At 33.7% G+C, this 19,584-nt stretch overlaps 2 protein-coding genes and 1 non-coding gene across 6 annotated transcripts; 1 reads left to right on the top strand and 2 right to left on the bottom strand.

The window, feature by feature from the left end:
• Positions 1–3,783: 3,783 nt before the first annotated feature.
• Positions 3,784–9,801, bottom strand: LOC107629576 (DHHC-type zinc finger family protein). Of its 2 annotated transcripts, none has more exons than XM_016332390.3 (9): positions 9,555–9,801; positions 8,673–8,786; positions 8,171–8,575; positions 6,713–6,781; positions 6,532–6,603; positions 6,304–6,432; positions 6,121–6,201; positions 5,687–5,887; positions 3,784–5,359 (listed from the first exon to the last, which is right to left on the bottom strand). In XM_016332390.3, exons 1-9 carry the CDS (start codon positions 9,597–9,599, stop codon positions 4,280–4,282), a joined length of 2,196 nt encoding a protein of 731 aa, XP_016187876.1. In that variant the 5' UTR covers positions 9,600–9,801; the 3' UTR covers positions 3,784–4,279. The 2 variants fall into 2 exon arrangements, with proteins under 2 accessions (XP_016187876.1, XP_088364334.1); XM_088508208.1 differs by having other exon boundaries at positions 8,171–8,523; positions 9,555–9,756.
• Positions 9,802–9,847: 46 nt separating this feature from the next.
• TRNAE-UUC (transfer RNA glutamic acid (anticodon UUC)) lies at positions 9,848–9,919 on the top strand. Its single transcript has one exon. It is a non-coding gene; the product is annotated as a tRNA-Glu (tRNA).
• A 1,447-nt stretch (positions 9,920–11,366) lies between these two features.
• On the bottom strand, positions 11,367–13,474 carry LOC110269947 (uncharacterized). Of its 3 annotated transcripts, XM_088509581.1 has the most exons (3): positions 13,457–13,474; positions 13,065–13,189; positions 11,367–12,003 (listed from the first exon to the last, which is right to left on the bottom strand). In XM_088509581.1, exon 3 carries the CDS (start codon positions 11,928–11,930, stop codon positions 11,577–11,579), a length of 354 nt encoding a protein of 117 aa, XP_088365707.1. In that variant the 5' UTR covers positions 11,931–12,003; positions 13,065–13,189; positions 13,457–13,474; the 3' UTR covers positions 11,367–11,576. The 3 variants fall into 3 exon arrangements, with proteins under 3 accessions (XP_088365707.1, XP_088365708.1, XP_088365706.1); XM_088509582.1 differs by lacking the exon at positions 13,457–13,474 and having other exon boundaries at positions 11,367–11,939; positions 13,065–13,265; XM_088509580.1 differs by lacking the exon at positions 13,457–13,474 and having other exon boundaries at positions 13,065–13,260.
• Between the last annotated feature and the right edge of the window lie 6,110 nt (positions 13,475–19,584).

Genomic DNA, 19,584 nt, shown 5'->3' with positions numbered 1-19,584 from the left:
CTAAGACCTTTATTTTGGGCATACTTTCAAGTAAGATGTTTTTGTTAAAAGTTTTTCGAATGCATTCACTTTGCTAGTAATTTCTGTTGCCGTGCCTTCATAAAAATCATAGCTACCTGCACTGCTGAAGATCAGTTTAGAGATTAATGCCATCAACCTACTCAAAAGAGATATCTTGAATCTCAATATTAAATTGGCAGAGCTTTAGGGACTACTCGATTAGAAAGAGGCAAAGTTATCACACTACAAGAGGTAAGCATGTTCAATTCTCTCGAGACTCTAATGAGATATAAATATTGATTTTGTTAATTAGTTGTGATTGAAGTATGGAAGGGAGTATTAGTTCATTGAACAATTTTGCGAGACCAAAATTCTCAGATGTCAAGAGGCGTACATCCATCTCCTGCTTTTGGTAGTTTTCCTAATCTTGAAGCATTGGTAATTGAAGAAAGTAATGCTGAAGAAATGGATGAGAAACATTTTTGTACATGTAAGTGCTCAATATTCATGGTAGGTAGATTTAACATCTTAAAACAAATATTCCTATATAAGCAATTCTACTCATCCATTTAATTATTTTTTACAGATTTTTGAAAATTAAAAAAAAAAAAACTAAGATAACATTCTTAGCACACTTATATGTCCATACAAGACCAATTTATGATGAGTTTTTTTTGTTATTTTTCAGCACATCTGAAATTGTGCAATTCAGACGGAAAAAGTAATAATTGAAATTGTCTTAAATAAACAGTAGTTTTCTATTATTAGTAAATTAAGTAGGCTTAGGCATCTCTTAAAACATAAAAAACAAAAGTTGTTAAATATATGTATGTCATGTTGTATATCATATATATTCTTATTGTTATTCGTTTATAATGTATAATCATTTATTGGTTTGAATTATGATTTCTTAAATGTTCTTCATATCTATGTGTCATTCTGATTTAGATGGAGGAGAATATGAAAAGTCGGTTGAACACCTTTGCTACCTCTTTTTAGATTCGGAACTTCAACGAAGAAACATATTTGATTCGTTGACATACTATAGTCGTGTAAGTGATGTTGTAAAAATACTTTAGTGACGGTAGCATCATCATTCTTTTTGCTTGATTCTTTAGGTTACACTTAGTAAGGATGAAAGTTATTACTTTATAAATGAGAATTGAAACTTAATTTGTAAACATGACACTTGGTTTACTATTTTTTTTTTCAATTTTTTTGTGAAATATCTGTAAAAGCTACTTGGATCTTTTTTTTTTTTTCTTTTTACAATCGTTGAATATCTTGGTGAATAAGTACATTGGTTTTGCTGCTTCTTCTTTCTTTTTGATCTGCCACCTGGAGTATAACTACCGACTGGAGGAGGGGTGGAGGGTGTTTAGATGTGCTACGGGTACTTTGTTATTATTTTATTTATTCGTGTCCATTTATATTTTAGGGATAATCGTCTCGTTCTCTTTTATGTTTCACAGTTTTTTGTGGCAGCTGATAGTCTGACAAGGATTATACCATGTTCAATTTCTGACAATTTTGAGATCCGAGATTATTGATGCTGATATTCTGAGCTGGGCAAACAATAAAGTGAAAAAAAAAAGTTTCAAAAGTAATTAACCAAATATTTATCAGTTATAAGTTATCAATCTTTTATCATGAGTACATTGTAAACTAGTTCCCAAATTCTTTTTAATTAAAGATTAGTGTCTAAGAATTGTGTAGGTCAAGGAAAAAAGGTCATAATAGTTCTTTTGATATGTCTTTTACAGTACTCCTATATCACATCTGATTGGAAGTGTAATCAAAATCAGTTTTTATAATTTTTTAGTATAGTATCAAATTGAACCTCCGTTGTAATGAAGTTAGTATCTAGATCATAATCCACTTTTGTTTTTATTTTTAACATATTTTTATTGTTGACCCAATTTGGTATATTTAATCATATTTTACAAATGTAATATTTATTAATCTCTGTATTAGTGGGTTTTGCCTTTGATTTTATTTTGTTTGTTTACTTTTTTGGGAAAGCCAGGCTTCAAACATGGCTATTCTTCTTTGAAAGCAAAATCATAATTATCTGTTAAAAGAACTATTGAACATATAAATAGCAAGTAAAGAATTTAAGTTTTTCATTCTATTGATCTGTGAAGGGGGCATATCTTTTGCTACAAAAGATGATAAAAGTCCTTAAATTATTGAGTTTCATTTTAAATATTTTTATATTCTTATTTCTCATATTTGAATCGAAGGTAACAAAAATAATATTTATTGAATGTCTTTAAGATATTGAAATGGTGAGAAAATTAATTCGTTAATTTTATAAGATCTATATATGCTTTCTTACCTTTATTTATAAATAACAATATCAATAAGCGAGTTTCAGTAGTCGGATGCTAAAGATTATGGAAAAAACTATATTGTATTATAGTCTATATTAATAGCAAGGAAAATTGGCCAATAGTTGGTTTTAGAAAATTTTACTGTACTATTTTTTTAAGCATAGAATTTTAAATGTATAAATTTTTTTGCAACGGTATATTGGCAAGTTTAGATCAAACAAACTCATTCAGTTACACGTTTTAAGAATTTAAGAAGAGGTGAAAGCTCAACATAAAAGATCTTTTGCTTTTAGAAATATGTATATGCAAAAGAAAGAAGAAAGAAAAATAAAGAACACTGACACATCAAATAAAAAAGAAAATAAAAGAGAAAAGAAAAATAAAGAAACTAACAAAGGAATACAAAAAAGTGAAGAATTGAACAAACTATATATTTTTTTTGGTTCAATTTTATATCATTGTCAAAAAAAATTATCATTTAGCTATGCTAAAAAGATTCATTAATAATACTCCAACATGATTTAAATTCTATAAAATTTATATTCTTTGAGAAGTTGTGTATGCAAATTGATTGAAGTTGGTATCATGCATGATTATATTTGTGAAACATTAATCATAAATAAATATAAATTCTCTAATTTATATTTTTTTTGTTATTGAATAAAAATTATAAATAATTTGTTCATTAACTTTTTTCGTCTATTTATTATTAGGAGTAGAAAAGATGTAAGTTAAAAATATTTATCAGTTTAAACATCAATATAATAAAAAAGATTGAGATAAAAAGTTTTTTTGTATACTAATAAATTAATTCTTTCAATAAATATATGTATTAATGTTTTTGTATACAAACTATACATAAATATAATAAAGTAAATTAAGTATAAGATTTGTGTGTAACGCAAACCATATATTAGGGATCTAATAATATAACTAAATGTCATTTAGTTGGTATCCGTACATTGTATGATTACAATATAAACTATTTTTATTAAAATTTTAATTTTTTTTAATTGTATTACAATAACAGAGTATAATAATATTTATTTAAATATACAAACATAATAACTTTTATATTTAAATAGAATTCACTCATATGGACTAAAAAAATAAGATTATTTTGGTTTCTAAAAACAGAAGATGGAATAATCTTATATATTATACCATAAATTTTTAATTTTTCATACATGAAAAATTTTTTAAATTAAAAGTAACAATTATTATTATCATTAAATAAATATCAATAAATTTTTATAATAGAATAATATTTGGCCCGGGCTACGCCCGGGTTTACACTAGTATTGGAATACAAGAGAAACTTCAGAAGATAAAAAATATATGAAATGTGCTAAATCAATGCAACCATCTTTAATTTTCTCGTATGTGATAGCAAAAGGAGTGAACTGAAAAACATAGAAAGAAACTATGAAATAAAAGTAAGACAGGAATAGGGCTTCAATGAAATCCAATGTATTATCATCTTAGCTTTCTCTTTAATAAAATTGGATCTCATTGAGACTGTCAAAGGATACACTAGATTCAAGTACAAAAGGTCTCATTAGGCTCGATGAGACCATCAAAGGATATCAAATACAAATAGCATGTACCACAATATACAAACCAACATTTTTTCTATTGGGGAAAGGTAAATACAATTCAAGTGTCTAGTGGAACAAAAGTTACAACAATAAACTAAAATTTCACTTTGGAGATTTATGCTCAATGAAATGATACCTGCTAAGGTTGACAGATGTTAAGCCTGCATGCTTAAGCTGAATAAAACAAAACCGCTTAGATGTTCAGGTTGGTGTCAAATGTTGTCCGATGTACCCCATTCAATTTGTACCTTTTGTCAAAACCTATTTAATTTCAGAAGCTTCACCCCAATTCTCTTGATTCACACAAAAAAACATTGTAGGACTCATTGGAATGTCTAACATCTTCAGCTAATTTATGCTAGACCCAGCTTGATGTGTGCTCTCAAAACCACCAGGGACAAATACAGGAAGCTGATTTGAAATTGAATCCCTTCTATATCTTGTTTCCTGGGGAATGCTTACTCCTGTGCTATCTTGGCTCTCTAAATGTCTTTCATTTTTTAAACCATCCTTAACAGGGAGACTCAAAAGTGGACCACCAAAAAATATAGAATCTCCTGTATATGTCAGATTCTGTGCATGATGCACCGGAGACTTGAGTGCAGATGATGTCTCTTGTGCAGGAATCACTGGTTTTCTTGCAGCATTACTTGTCTCAGCATTAAAAGTTGCCAAGTCTGAACGCACAGATGGCCTATTTCGAGGTTCTGAGGGCAATAAAGGAACAGATACATATCTGCCAGCTTCTTGATCCCAAATGACAGAAGTCCTTCGCACATCTCTTAGAATGGAAGTGCCGGAAGCTGAAAGCAACAATGGATCATTATTGGCTCCCCTCTGTGTTATCCTTCCATCAAATCCAAGAGGAGGATTAGATATTGGGTTCCTGAAGTTGGACAAAGTTGGTCTAGAAGTTAAAGGACGTTCAGGCACCAAGCTAGGGATCAAGGTACCTGGCTTAGGGCCACCTAAGCCATGACCCTGCGGTAGAGGGCTAAGTGTAACTGCCTCATGGACATGGCTTGGACTGCTAAAGCTACTCATACTCTGAGTCCCAGTTTCATACTCATCACGACTGCCTAGACTAGGAGCAATAGAACCTCTCACCGGAGACAATCTCAACTCATTTTTAATTCCTTTATTAGTTCCTGTGTCTGCACTCAAACTACTTCTGACACTCATGTTGCCACTAGAGCTTAATTCTGGATCTGCTAGACGGTTATTATCTACAGGTCGCAAAACTGAAGAAGATGCCCTGGCTTTTGCTGCTGCTTTCATTGCTTCTTGTGAATCCAACTTAGCAAGCTTCCAAGCACTAATACGAACAGCCCTTTTTGGCATTTTTGGCCCTGTCTCTGCATTACCAGCTGCATCTGGATCAACAGTTGATGGTAGCATTCCAGGATCCAAGTGAGGAACAACTTCATCCTAAAAAACCCATGATTAAGGCAAGTCCATAAATCATGGCATAACAAGAAACAACTAATAATTCTCATGCTGAAATCTACACTATTAAGGTTGATGTTAATATATATATTATCCTTAAAATTAACACGGGCATAAAATTAACCCTTAAGTTTTATGGCAATACCAAGCATAGCCCAAACTGAGAAATATTCTTGATGCTTTGCTTATTGCACATAGTCCTTAATAAAGTTTCACATTAAAGATTTATAAAGCCAACAAGCCCTTCAGGTGGTTTTCTTTAAATACATCAGTAAATATAGAGATGAGAATAAGTTTCAATCCAAGTACCTGATAATCCACAAATACTCTAGGAGGGGTACACCAAGCCCCTTTGTACTGCAAACCTAAAGAACTTCCTCCACTTACTCCAGTTGTGGCTGAGCCTGTTGGAGAGTAAAGTACATTAGGCAAATCCCCATCATAAGATGCCGCTGCAGGTCCTTCACTCATAGCTCTCATTGCCACAACATACTCGTAGGTTGTGATACCCTGTCCAATTGGGAAAACAAAGTCACATGAGAGTGCTAGCTACTTGAAAAATGGCCCTCTAGTTATACATAAGTTTGCTAAAACACCAAAAATGTTCCGTAAGGTCCACTGCTTAGAGTTCCTTCAACCAAATTGGATTAGTTGAGCAGTATAGAACCATGTATGAAAGAATGGGGTTCAGAAGACAAAGAACAGGAAAACAACCTCAGATTCTCAGCAACTGAATCACTGACCTTCCTGATTAGTATCATGTGGAAAAAGAAAAGTTCACTCAAAGGCACAAGAGCCAAGATAGAAACTGCAGTACATACAACCTATACAAATTGAACAAAAAATCATGAGAGATTTTTATATATAGTTGATAATAACCATTTTCTGTATGTTACATCCAATATAAAACATGAATAAATACATACCACAACTGTTGCAAATGGTGGACGAGAGAACCCATTTCCAAGTCTATCAACAATTTCAGATTCCATTCCTCTTTTGTTAACAAAGAAACGCACAAGAACGGCAATACCCACTCCAGCTTCAAGAACAAGCTGAAACGCAGCGGAATAATGTACAAAAGGAATTATTAACAACCAAAAGAAAATGGTTGGTTTTCAAAGATTAAAATTTTATTGGATCACTATACATACCCACATAAGACTGAAGGCCATGAGAGCAATAAAAGAAATGTAATTTTTTTGACCCACACAGTTGTTAAGCCACTGCAGTAATGTGATGTATCAAGTGAAGCTCGATGTTGAAAAGTAAATGATGAAAATGATACTAAAATTTTAGATTATTCCAAGATGTTACAAAGTACTCCAAGCATACCCGACAATGGTGATCAAAGCCATCAACACACTTATCACAACTTCTACAATGTTTACTGAACTTGCGCACCTGTAGCATAGGAACAAAGGGAATAAATAAGGAACCAGTGTGACAGGCATCAGAATTCATCAGCATCTCTCACTCAAAATTTCCAAGAAAGTGGAAGTCTCAAATGTAAAATTGCATAGGTAGGAAGTTTCAATGAAATTTACAGAGAAAATAGAGATATTACTTAAGAGAAGAGAAGGGCAAAAAATGATGTTACTAGATGCGCTTAGAAGAGAGAATTAAAGACAGACAAATAAAATGAATTCATCAAAAACCATAACTCCACCCGATGAAGTACAAAGGTTCCCAACTTCAATCATATTGTACAAAATGGTTTAATATCATCTTCAATCTTCATTTTCCAAGATCAAGTCCATAAATCATGGTATTTCTAAAAGAAGAAAATTTCAATCTAATTTTGAAGATTATCCATGATGCCCCATAAGATTTGGATTTAAATGGTTTGTTTATAGATCATTCCCCACCTAGTCACTGGCAGAGCTTTTTGTGGACAATGGGAGGTCATGGCCCCCCCAAATATTTTGTAAAATATTTAGTAGTAGTACTACAGATAACATAACAAGCTCATTTGGCTAATCTCTTATGTAACAATTTAAGCGTACCTGTGTTCAACTCTTCACTCATTCACTCAAATTTTTCAAATTCAACATGATGGGCTGTTCAACTCTTCACCCATTCACTCAATACTTATTTTAATTCAACATGATGGACTATTGGGCTAACTGAAACGGCTCATTACACATAATCATTACAATAATTGATTTATTTGTTTAATGTTATTTTATGTTTCATTGGTTTTTAAAGAACAAGATGGAAGAATACTTTTTCATGGATAATTTAGTTATTTATATTAGAAAAAATACCAAAAATATTTTGTTCTAATTCAATTATTAAAGATTTTAAGTCACTTAAAATTTGAAGAGTACCACTTTAAGATATTTTATAATATTTATCTTTAAAATAATTCATTATTGTCATGGTAATGACAAAATATTGAAGATTGTGATATTTATAAGTTTTGTTTCTATATAATGTTGTTATGTATTTTTTATGTTAAAATTTTTTGCCCCCTCAAAAAAATTTTTCAAGCTCAACCACTGCACCTAGTGGAATAAGACTTTGATGTTGTTTATAGACATGAAAAATAGGACACATAGTGGTGTCTGATTCATGTACTTGACCCTACTTAATGGGAAAATGACTGATGCTGGTGTTGTTGTTCATAATATCCCCATGTCTTGTTATTGTGTTCATGACATACATGTATGTGGTTAAAATGCAAGTAACAGGCAATGCAAAGGATCCCAATAGCAAGTAAAATTAAGAAGTAAAGGAAATAACTGAAATTTAATACTATTAAGCTATGTGCCAAAGACTGCAATGGAATACCTCGGCATCACACAGAGTGCAGAACAATGCATCGTCACCACCACCCTGCTCATCCGCTGTTGCGTCTTGTTCCCGGCAATCTCCGTGTGTAAATAATATACATAAAATTCCTCCAAATACATCACATGAGTTTCTGCTATGTTGTGTCCTTGAATTATCTGCTCTCTCAATGTCTTCAACAGAGCTTTTCTTGCTAGCATTTGCCACAGACCTTTTGGAAGCAACAGATGATGGAGAATATTCCTCTCCAGCAACAAAGTCATCATGTTCAGAAGCTTGATGCTTCATCAAACCATGGGCTGAGTCAAATCTATTTCCCACTCGAGGGTCGAATTTCGACATTATGCCTGGATCTGCAGGGTTAATTGCAGTACATCTGATGTAAAGAATAAAAACAACCAGTGCCTGCAATGCCCAAGAATGCGACAATCTAAGCCTTCCCTCAAACTAAGTAAATAATGATAATAAATCATGCAGAATGATTAAAAGTCGGTTCACATACCACAGGAGAGTAAACAGCAATGAAGGTGTATTCCAGTATATGACCTCCAAGGAAGGGAACAAGGAAAGCATAGAAGGCAATTACCAGCAAGCAGAATACAGTGATGGCAACAACCTATTCATGAAAGATCAACAATTTTAATAAAAAGAAGTTGACATGCCAGCAAGGCTGCAACTGGTTAAATACAAATCATAGTGCTTTAATGTACTCTAACATAGTATTCTATTTATTTAAGGATCACTACTATTTTTTTCCAGTACAAGTAGCACTTAATCAAGAAACATAAAACCAGTTACTTTACACATTACTGTAAATGTTCAACACCAATGACACCCATCTAATATGCCAATGTGTTGGTCGTCTTGTCTACCTCGCCCAAAATAAGATCACAGATTCTGTTCTGCATCATATCACTTATCAACCCAGCCACAAAAATCCCAATACACTATAAAATAACACAAAACAAGACCCTTGAAAGCTGTATGTCTGGTCTTCACCCTTTAAGCATGGATGCAATCCCCATTATAATTAATGGTTGTTAACATTATTCCAATTTTTCTAAACTGCTTCTTTTCAATTTTCCGAAACAGCCAATATAGTAAATCAATAAGTTTCTCCAAACATAAATTCTCCAATTTTATTAATTTGTTCCCTTCAAAATTCAAAAACGTCGTATCGAGGGCATAACAGAACCTCCACAAAGTAGCTAAAATAGAAATGCATGAAAAAAAATTAAGCGATCAGATAAATTGAGCAATAAATTGACAGGATCGAGCTAGAGAGAGTGAAGATAACAGTGAATTAAGAAGCAATTGCATGAATCCCTAAGAAAAAAGGGACGATTGGGAACAAATGAGAGAAGAAGAGGTGAGAAATTAAGACCTGAAAAGTGTGTGCGGGTAATTGCCAGCCATGTTTTCTGACCATGTTGCTGAAAAAAATGGATTGGGAATTTGAGAAGGGGAAAAAGGCGCCACCTTTGAGGTACAGGTTGAGCTGACAGTCAACGGGGTCAACGACGGAGTGAGTGTACCCTAAGAAGGTTCAACCTGCAAGCGCGCGCACTTTACTTCACTTGCTATTTGCAGAGAATGAGTTACCAATGTCCAAAGGGAAAATACACGGCCCCGAAATATAATAATGTTATTTTTTTAATTCTTAAATGGTGCATCAATTCCGTTGTCGTCCAGCGGTTAGGATGTCTGGCTTTCACCCAGGAGACCCGGGTTCGATTCCCGGCAACGGAATTAATTTATTAAGTCACTAAATAAAAATGGTGCATCTCAAATAAATTCCTATTCTATAGAATTTTTTTAGTCACTTTTTGTCGGATAAATTGGTCTTTTTTTTATATTTTAAAGAAATTATTAAAAATTTATATGTCTAATATATATATATATATATTTAAAAATTTGATTGAAAATAATGAAAAAAAATAATCTATTCAAAAAATATTCTTGAAAATTTATGGAGAATAAAATTTCGTGAGACCGAAGGATCTAACTTAAAAATCATTGGATTGGAGAGTCAATTTGATCTAAAAAGAATTATTCCCTTACAAAAAAACAAATAAGAAAAGTTTAAATCAATTTTTGGTTGCTAATATATTGTAGATGTGTACCCGCTGTATGGCTGATGCTGTGTTTTATTTTGTGTCAAAATAGTAGAGAACAGAGATCCAAGCATTTGATTGCTGTACTGACGAATTCTATTTGGATATTATTTTTAAGATTAATATAAAGAGAGATGAGGGAAAAAAAACATGTTTAGTTGTTAAGACAGAGACAAAGATGAGTAAGTCACTACCTCACTATTCGGAAAAATTTAGGTGTTAATTAAATTATTTTTAAAACAAAAATATTATATACAATAAAAAATTAGTCACTAAATTAATTATTATAAATAATATAATTTATTTTTAATACATATTTTATATTTTAATATATATTTTATAGTTTATACAAATAATTAATTTGACAGATGATTTTTTGTATACATGTAATATAGTTATTTTTAAAAATTAAAATGACAAAATATTTTTAAAAAATTTGAAAAGTGAAAAATAATAAAAGAAATATGTTTCTACAAGTGATAAACAAGTTAGATACTTAATCCAAATTTTCATGATAGCATTTAGATAACTATTTAAGGAGTGGATATACCACAGGTTATGATAAGAAAGCATATATGTCAAGCTGGAGAAGAAAATGTAAACAAAAAATGTCATTACTCACTTCTATTATTACCATTTTTACAGCTAAAGAAAATATTGTAAACTGTCTTTCTGTAACTTCAACAATTTTTTGTCATTTCCTTAATTTATGTCTTTTTAGAGTCTTTAGTCTTTACCATAAGAGACTAAATATTAACTTTGTGATATTAATTTTTTAAATATTTTTGATAAAAAAATATAAATTAAATATTAATTTTTAAAATTTTTAATGCATTTAATTTATTTGAAAAACAAAAATTTTCCCCTTTCATAATCTTAACCAATGCTTTTTGCCTTAGGAGTGAGGACACTTTTTTACCTATTTTTTTTTTTCCAATATTGTGATGGAATAGAATTTAAACTTGAAGTTTTATGCTCTTAGTGACAATACAGTTACTTTTGCATTAGTTTTATGTATCATGGATTAATATTTCTTTCTTAAAATAAATATTTTCCCAAGTCTAAAAACATTGGAACACCTCTGTAAAACTATCACAGAACTTTCTTTGGAAGGAAAGTTATCAAACTTGAAGTTTAAACTTTAAACAATTTCTAAAAATATCAATGTAATCAGTTGCTTAGAGAAGCAACATGAAATGTCAGTCCCAGCCACCATTATGGTAAAGAAAGTGATATTGAGGCTCAAAAGACCAGTCTACTTGGCCTTGGGCAAGGAATATTGAAACTGTAGGCTACTTGGAAGGCGTTTCAGAAGATGTAGAACCCTTTTCAACCACTTTGGTAGAAGTAGAAATAGCAGATTCTTCAGTTTCAACAAGCTTTCGTAGTTTCTCTTGAAGATTCTTTACTCTGTCTTCGGTTTTTCGAAGCTTTTTCCATCTATATGCAGTCCATATACCAAAGCCACCATATACAACAATATAGGAAGCCCATACATAAGGGTAGGTTTCTGCATTCTCTTTGATTTTGAGATATTGTTTCTGCAATGAATCTATCAAGTTCACAGTAGAAGAGGCACTTGCTACTTGATCCTCAGTATTCAGGACCGGTGTGGCAGAACTTGTTGCTTGTGGCTGATTTACCATACTCTCTGACTGTAATATTCAGTTATCAATAATCTAATAGTTGCATAACCAATGACCCTTTCACAATCGAGCCCTATACAATAACATCAAAGCATAAACATACAACATGAGAAAAGATTTATTGTGCTGCTAATCAAGAGTCAACAGTCTTGTAAAGGAGAAACTGTAATGAGTATAGGTATTGCAACACTTAGTTTGGAATTTGTAAAATTTCTTAGGACTCTCCTCCCCGATTACATCTCTTCTATCTGATTTATCTCCCTTTTCTCTACCAAATTTCCTCAATATGATTCTACTTTCACTATAATCCTCTAATCCTACTACTCGTAAAATCAATCTCATTACAGAAAAATATTTTCCTTTTTTCAAAATATAAAATTATCAATGATCAATAATATAACTTAGAAACAAAATTACAAAACAATATAACATGACTACAAAACCAAGTAAAAAACAACTAAACCGACATAAAATATTAATGAGTATAAAGTGAAACTTTAACCAGATGCATTCTCATAATATGGCTGCCACAATCTAAACTGAACTCACAATTAGCATTTTTATTTTCTCAAATTTGAAACTTTTCAACCATAAAACCAAGGGAATCAGCCATACAAACATTAAAACTTTTAAGACCAAACCAACATTAACACAAAAGAACAGTGTCATTTGCACCAAACAAAATTTTTTCAAATTACAAAAGACATGACAATTGACAAGTTAACAACCAAATAATCAACCACATTTTATCCTAAAACATTGCCAATCAGAATTAGAAACTATATTGGAAAAATTCACAGTCCACATTAAAACTCACACCTCAAAAATCTGCAAATGAACCGGTAAAAGAAAAGTTTACATGCCTTAACACACATTTTATCAAACACCTCATGTGCAATACCCATCTTTGGCTTCTTGGCAATGATCGATTTGCAAGACAATACTAACAAAAAACATCCACACATGTATATACAGCTTCTGAATTCTAAGCCTTTTGCAATTAACAAAAAATTAACACTATCGTGTACCTATTAAAGCACAACAAATATCATCAAGTTTATGCAGTTTTTTTCATTGACCAGAACAAAACAAAGAAGAATGAACTAAAGTGAGTTAAGAAGCTTCGTCAAATACCTCGAATTGCAAAAGCTTGGAAAAACCAGAAACGGTTAGGAATAGAAAGAGGTTGCAGAATTGGAGTATTAATATCACTCTAAGAAGCTAGAACACCATCTGATAGCTGCACTTCGATTTAGGCCCTGTTTGATACGTACATATAGAAAAATGCCCGATTAATTTGTGTATATTTATACATATTGATGCATATTTTTTTAACTAAATAATTAACAATCAACTTAAAATTCAAATTTATTTGTAATAGTATAATGAAATTTTTTTTTATGCCAAATACATATTTTTATAAATACTAATTTATTAGTAGCTATTTAAAATTTTTATGTTTGCTTAAAATATTAAGAAATTTGATAATACATCAATAGCAATTAGCAAGAATGAGTGAGAATGACCTTAAATAATCTAAGATTTTTTCCTCCTTCTAGTTCTAGTTTGAGTACAAGACTTTTAATCCGGAGAACATCTCTTCCCTGATTGAAGAATTATTAACAAAGAAAAGCATAATTTTAACTTTAAATTGAATAAAATAAGATATTTGTATTTTAGTCTTAAATGTTTAAATTGAGTTTTAAGTTTATCCACGTCATTATATTTATTTCATTTTATTTCGAATATTTTAAATATATTTTATTTTAGTGTTAGTAATATTTTTTGACGTATAATTTGTCGAGAATGTAGTTTATTGTCCCAAATTTTATTGTTACGGCCTTGGACACATTATAACTACCGTGTCAGTACTTGAACTTACTCAACCTCTTGAGTTAAGACCAAGTTAGTCTAACCCTCAATACTTAACAAGAAAATTAATAATACAAGAGAACACAAGAGAAACAAAACTTTGGTAAAAAGACTTTTTATTACTCAAGAGTTTGTTACAATTAACTCACACACACCAAACTCTTACTGTTACTCAGATTTATAGCCATCCACCTCTTCAATGGGTGGTTAGGATTAAATCTAATTAACAGTCCAGATTGATCATCTAGAACCTTCAGTACAAATATCTATCCTACCAAAACTTTTAAATACTTCTAGATTCTTCCATACTATTCTTCGTACTCCTATATATATCTACACTTTTCTAGAATACTTTATGACCTTCCAGAGTCTTCTAGAACTTTCTAGGGTATTCCGGGACATTCTAGGACATTCTAGAACGTCCTAGAATCATCTAAAGCATTCTCAAATACTCCAGAAAACTATACAAACACTGTTAAATCTAACCTTCTAAAATTTACTGTGACATTCTCCCCACCTAATGCGCAGACGTCCTCGTCGCATTCTGTTCATGATAGCACTCTAGGTGTTCTTGAAATTGCCACAGATCTTCACGAGCTTCCCAACTAGCTTCGGATATCGGGAGCCCTTTCCACTTGATCAAGTATTGGATACTTGGTGGTATTCCTCTTCATCGCACGACGCGATTAGCTAAGATCTCTTCGATTTCTTTATCAAATGATCTAATCACCACAGGCGGAGCACGACTCAAGTCACCTCTACTCGGTTCATCTTGGTCTTCATGATATGGTTTAAGCATACTCACATGAAAAGACCGGGTAGATCTTCATAGAGGGAGGAAGCTATACTTTGTAAACAATCTCTCCAACACGTCCAATGATCTCAAATGGCCCTTCGTATTTGCAGATTAATCCCTTATGAACCTTGCGAAAGGTTTTGAATTGTTGTGTAAGAAGTTTAATCATTACTTTTGTTTCCCACTTGATAGTTTGCATGCCTCTTCTTCTTATCTACCAATTTCTTCATCATCTTTGCAGCTTTGTCGAGGTAAAAACAAGTGACATCTGCTTGTTCTTCCTATGACTTAATCATATGATAAGCTCCAGGGCTCTTCCCCGAGTAAGAAGAAGAAAGAGAGTGAGGTGTAAGCGGCTGTTGTCCAGTCATAATCTCGAACGGACTCTTCCATGTAGACTCACTCCTTTGCAGATTGTATGAGAATTGAGCAATGTCTAGGAGTTTTGTCCAATCCTTTTGATTAGCACTTACGAAATGCCTCAAGTAACATTCGAGTAAGGCATTCACTCTTTCAGTCTGCCCATCGGTTTGGGGATGGAAGCTTTTGAAAAATGAAGCTCCGACCCAAGGAGTTTGAACAACTCTGTCCATAGTCGTCCTGTGAAGCGTGAATCTCGATCACTAATGATGCTCTTAGGCAATCCCCAGTACTTCACCACATTCTTGAAGAATAGTCGTGCTGCTTCTTCTGCAATGCAGTCAGTAGGGGCAGGAATAAAAGTAGCATACTTTGAAAATTGATCCACTACCACAATAATAGATCCAAATCCCTCGGACTTCGGTAAGGCATAGATGAAATCTAGCAAGACACTTTTTTACGGTCGCTCTGATGAGGCAGAGGTTCCAACAACCCACTTGGTGTCTTGTTTTCAATCTTATCTTGTTGGCACACAAGACAAGTCTTAACATAGCTCTCCACTTCATCTCTCGTTTGAGGCCAATAATAAGAAGATTCAATGAGTGCCAAGGTCCTTCGCTGACCTTGATGACTAGCCCACTTGGTGTCGTGGTATTCTCTCACTAACTTTCTTCTTAGATTTTCTCATTTAGGGACGTATAGTCTTCTTCTTTTGATGTAGAGAAGGTCGTCTTCTAGCCAAAATCTTTTGGTCTTACCTTCTCTAGCTAACTCTACCAACTTCTTGGCTAATGGATCATGATGCAATCCTTCTTTGATGGTATGCACAATATCTCTTTCGACCATAGAAATGGATGCCAACTCAGCCTTGCGGCTTAGCGCATCTGCTACTACATTAGTCTTGCCTGACTTGTACCTAATTTGTTTGGGGCTTAACTTTTTCTGAGTTTGGAAGTAGCTTGTAGCTACATTATCTGTCTTGACGATGAAGTGTGAACTAAGCAATTAGTGATGCCAAGTTCTCAAACAATGCACTACCGCGGTCATCTCCTTCTCTTTGACAGTGTATCGCCTATCTGTATCATTCAACTTGTGACTCTCAAAGGCAATAGGATGTCCTTCTTGCATCAGAACCCATCCAATAGCGTAGTCAGAAGCATCAATGTGGACTTCAAACACCTTTTAGTAGTCGGATAGTGCTAGTATTGGTCCTTCTGTGATAGCAGCCTTCAACTCATCAAAGGCCTTTTGACACTCCTTTGACCATTCCCAAGAGTGATTTTTTTTGAGAATATCAGTTAATGGTGTAGCCTTGGCGGAGTATCCCTTGATAAACCTCCGATAGTAATTAGCCAATCAAAGGAATGACCTCAATTCACCTTTCCTTGATCCATGCAGAGAGTTCCATCTTTAATGATGTGTCCCAAGAAATGGACTTTATCCCTTGCAAAAGAACACTTTTCCTTCTCATATATAGGTTATTCTCTCGAAAGATCTTAAACACGATTCGTAAGTGTTCTACATGTTCCTCCAAAGTATTGCTATAGACAGCAATATCATCCAAGTAGACCTCTACAAACCAATCAAGGTAAGGTTGAAAGATCTAATTCATCAAGGTATAGAAGGTCACAGGAGCATTAGTCAAGCCAAAAGGCATCACCAACCACTTATGCGATCCATACCTCGTGACACACATGGTCTTAGGCTCATCACCATCAGCAATCTTCACTTGGTGATATCCTGACCTCAAATCCAGCTTTGAGAACCACTTGGCTCTACCAAGTTGATCAAACAAATCGGCTATCAAAGGAATAGGTTATTTGTTCTTGATGGTTACCTTGTTAAGTACTCGATAGTCGATACATAGTCTCAACAAACCATCATGTTTCTTTTGGAAAAAGACCGGTGCGCCATACGATACCTTTGATGGACAGATGAACCCAACATCTAGCAAATCCTTGAGTTGCTTCTTCAACTCCTCAAGTTCTGGCGGTGCCATCCTATAAGATGTTGAGGCAGGCGGCTTTACTCCTGACTCCAATTCAATCTTGTGGTCCACCTTCCTCTTAGGTGGTAGTTATTTTGGCAACTCAGGAGGCATCACGTCCTTATTTTCTTCAAGGACTTCTTTGATTTCGGGAGGAACGTCTTCTCTTTCAGATATTGACTCCTCTTGCAATAGAGCCAAATATGTAATCTCTCTCTTCTTGAACCCTTTCTTGAGTTGTATAGCAGAGAGCATCGGTGGTCCTCCAACTTTAGAGACTGTAGGGACCATGCATGGAGACCCTTTCTCCATGACGCATACTATGTCGTAGTATGGCATAGGTATTATATTTACCTTTCTTTGCAAATCGAGCCTGATGACTATTTTGAAATCGTCCATGGGTGCTATTGAGAAATCCACAAGACTCTTCCAAGAACCAAGAGTCATCTCAACCCATTTTGCTACTCCCTTAAGAGGTTCACCCTTGGTATTCACGGGTTTGAACCAGCCATTCTTTTCGGTGATCTTCAACCCAAGCCTCTTTGCTTTATCAGGCGTGATGAAGTTATGTGTAGCACCTGTGTCGATCATAGCCATGGCGGATTTTTTATTGATAAAGGCCTTGACATACATCAAGCTTTTCTTTTATCCAGTGCTTGCTTCTTTGTCCTTCACAGCATTTATGAGTTGGATAGATCCAACACACTCATTTACTTGAGTTTGAGCCTCTCGTTCCTCAGTGATAGATGCCAGAGTCCCTAGCTTGGGACAATTCTTCATTTGATGTGGTCCCTTGCACACAAAGCATCTTCCTTTGGGCACAAAATCCTTCTTCTTTTTCTCGTACTCTTTTTTTTTTTTGTTGAGAAACTCTTTCCCTTGTCTCCCCCACCTTTAGTAGAACTATGTTTGGAGGAAGACTTGGGTTTAGAGTCTCCCCTATGATACTCAGTGAGTGATTCAGCCACCACGATGACCTCATTGACATCCTTAACATTCCTTCTTTATAGTTATTGCTTTGCCCAAGGTTGGAGTCCATCAATGAAGAAGAACAATGCATCCTCTGATGCTAAGTTGGGGATTTAAAGTGTAAGAGTAGTGAACTCCTTTACATAGTCGCTAATTGTACTCTTGTGCTTCAACTCCCTCAACTCATTTCTTGCTTCATAGACCACATTCTCAGGGAAGAATTGTCTTTTCAACTCTCTTTTGAAATCTTTTTATGTGGCTATGTTGCAAGTACAATTTTTTATATCTACGCACATTCTCCTCCACCACAAAGTAGCATTATCAGAAAAGTAGAGAGCTATAGTGTGTACCTTTATTACTTCTTTGACCACCCCTTGGCCTTTAAAGTACCTCTCCATTTGCCATAGGAAGTTCTCCACCTCTCGAGCGTCCCTCACACCCTTGAACTCCTTTAGCTTTGGGAGATCAATCTTTGTCGTCTCTCTTATAATGGTCGGTCGAGATTTTGCCTCCTTGAACTTCCTCAAATAGCTTCAAGGAATTCTCAAGTTTCTCTTTGATTTGGAGCATGCTTTCTTTAAAAGCATCTAGTTCTCCTAACACATGAGTCTCGAGGGTCTCCTTGTCATATTTTATCATTTGGAAGCGCTCATCCATAGAGGATAGAACATTCTCCAACATAGAAACTCTCTTTTCTAAGAAGTTAGAGTTCTTACCTATAGGCTCACTTGAAGAGCACACCTTCTTGCTTTCCAATTAAAAAGGAATGGTATCCCTTCCCCTTTGAGACTCAACATGCTCCATAGTTACACTATAAGTCATACCCACAAACTACTTGTGCTCCCTCTCGAACCAGGCTTTGATACCAAATTTTCAGGACCTTGGACACACTCCAACACTACCGTGCCAGCACTCGGACTTACTCAACCTGTAACACCCTAATACTTTTAAATTGAGTTAAGCTTTATTTGGATTATATTTAGTAGTTGATATTCAAAACCTTGCAAAAATTTTCTTTTAAAACAAATGTGAAATATTTATATAAAATAATTTATAGATAAAAATATTGAATAATTAGTTTTTATTAGAATAGTTACTAGTTGAAAAATATAATTGGATTTGAAAATACTAACATGAAAAATCGGTGTGCTAAACTATGAAGGCACAACAATGACAAGCTTTACTCATACCAAATAAAAAAGGAAACATCATAGTTACAATTGCAATCAGTCAATAAGGATAAAACAAGACATATAGGAAATCCTAATTCTCTCAATTTGTTTAAATATGACTGAAACAATCGCCTATTCTTCCTTCTTAAGATAAACACTTAATGTTTCGTATCTACGTTCTTGATAACTCGCTCCTAATAGCGCACTTGTCTTTTCACCTCAACTGAGCAGTGTAAGATGGTACGGAGAGAGGGGTGAGAAACAAAAGATTCTCAATAGTTTATCTATATGGTGTCATCGTATCCATCTCCAGCCACTCCGAGTTTTAAAATAAAAACAGTGATAATGCAATGTTGTTCAATTATTATTTTCAAAAGTCCTTGTTAGTCAGAGTGGTGTGACTTTTAGATGCTTCTCATTTACTTATGTTATGACATATGTGATGCATACAAAATACCTATAGCGTTAAAACATATAAAGGTAAACTCATAAACCTTG

Source organism: Arachis ipaensis, chromosome B3, assembly GCF_059453495.1.
Source record: "Arachis ipaensis isolate K30076 ecotype BB chromosome B3, ASM5945349v1, whole genome shotgun sequence".
NCBI classification, from domain to species: domain Eukaryota; kingdom Viridiplantae; phylum Streptophyta; class Magnoliopsida; order Fabales; family Fabaceae; genus Arachis; species Arachis ipaensis.
The sequence above is the reverse complement of the archived record's forward strand: the minus strand, read 5'-3'. Positions and strand labels throughout refer to the sequence as shown.

Excerpts from the sequence above, each read along its gene's own strand:
- LOC110269947 (XM_088509581.1), bottom strand. The coding sequence starts at position 11,930 with ATGGTAAATCAGCCACAAGCAACAAGTTCTGCCACACCGGTCCTGAAT.
- LOC107629576 (XM_016332390.3), bottom strand. The coding sequence starts at position 9,599 with ATGGTCAGAAAACATGGCTGGCAATTACCCGCACACACTTTTCAG. Across the intron at positions 8,576-8,672 it reads TTGCTGTTTACTCTCCTGTG|GCACTGGTTGTTTTTATTCT; the intron begins GTATGTGAACCG and ends TGGGCATTGCAG. Across the intron at positions 6,782-8,170 it reads GCACTCTGTGTGATGCCGAG|GTGCGCAAGTTCAGTAAACA; the intron begins GTATTCCATTGC and ends CCTATGCTACAG.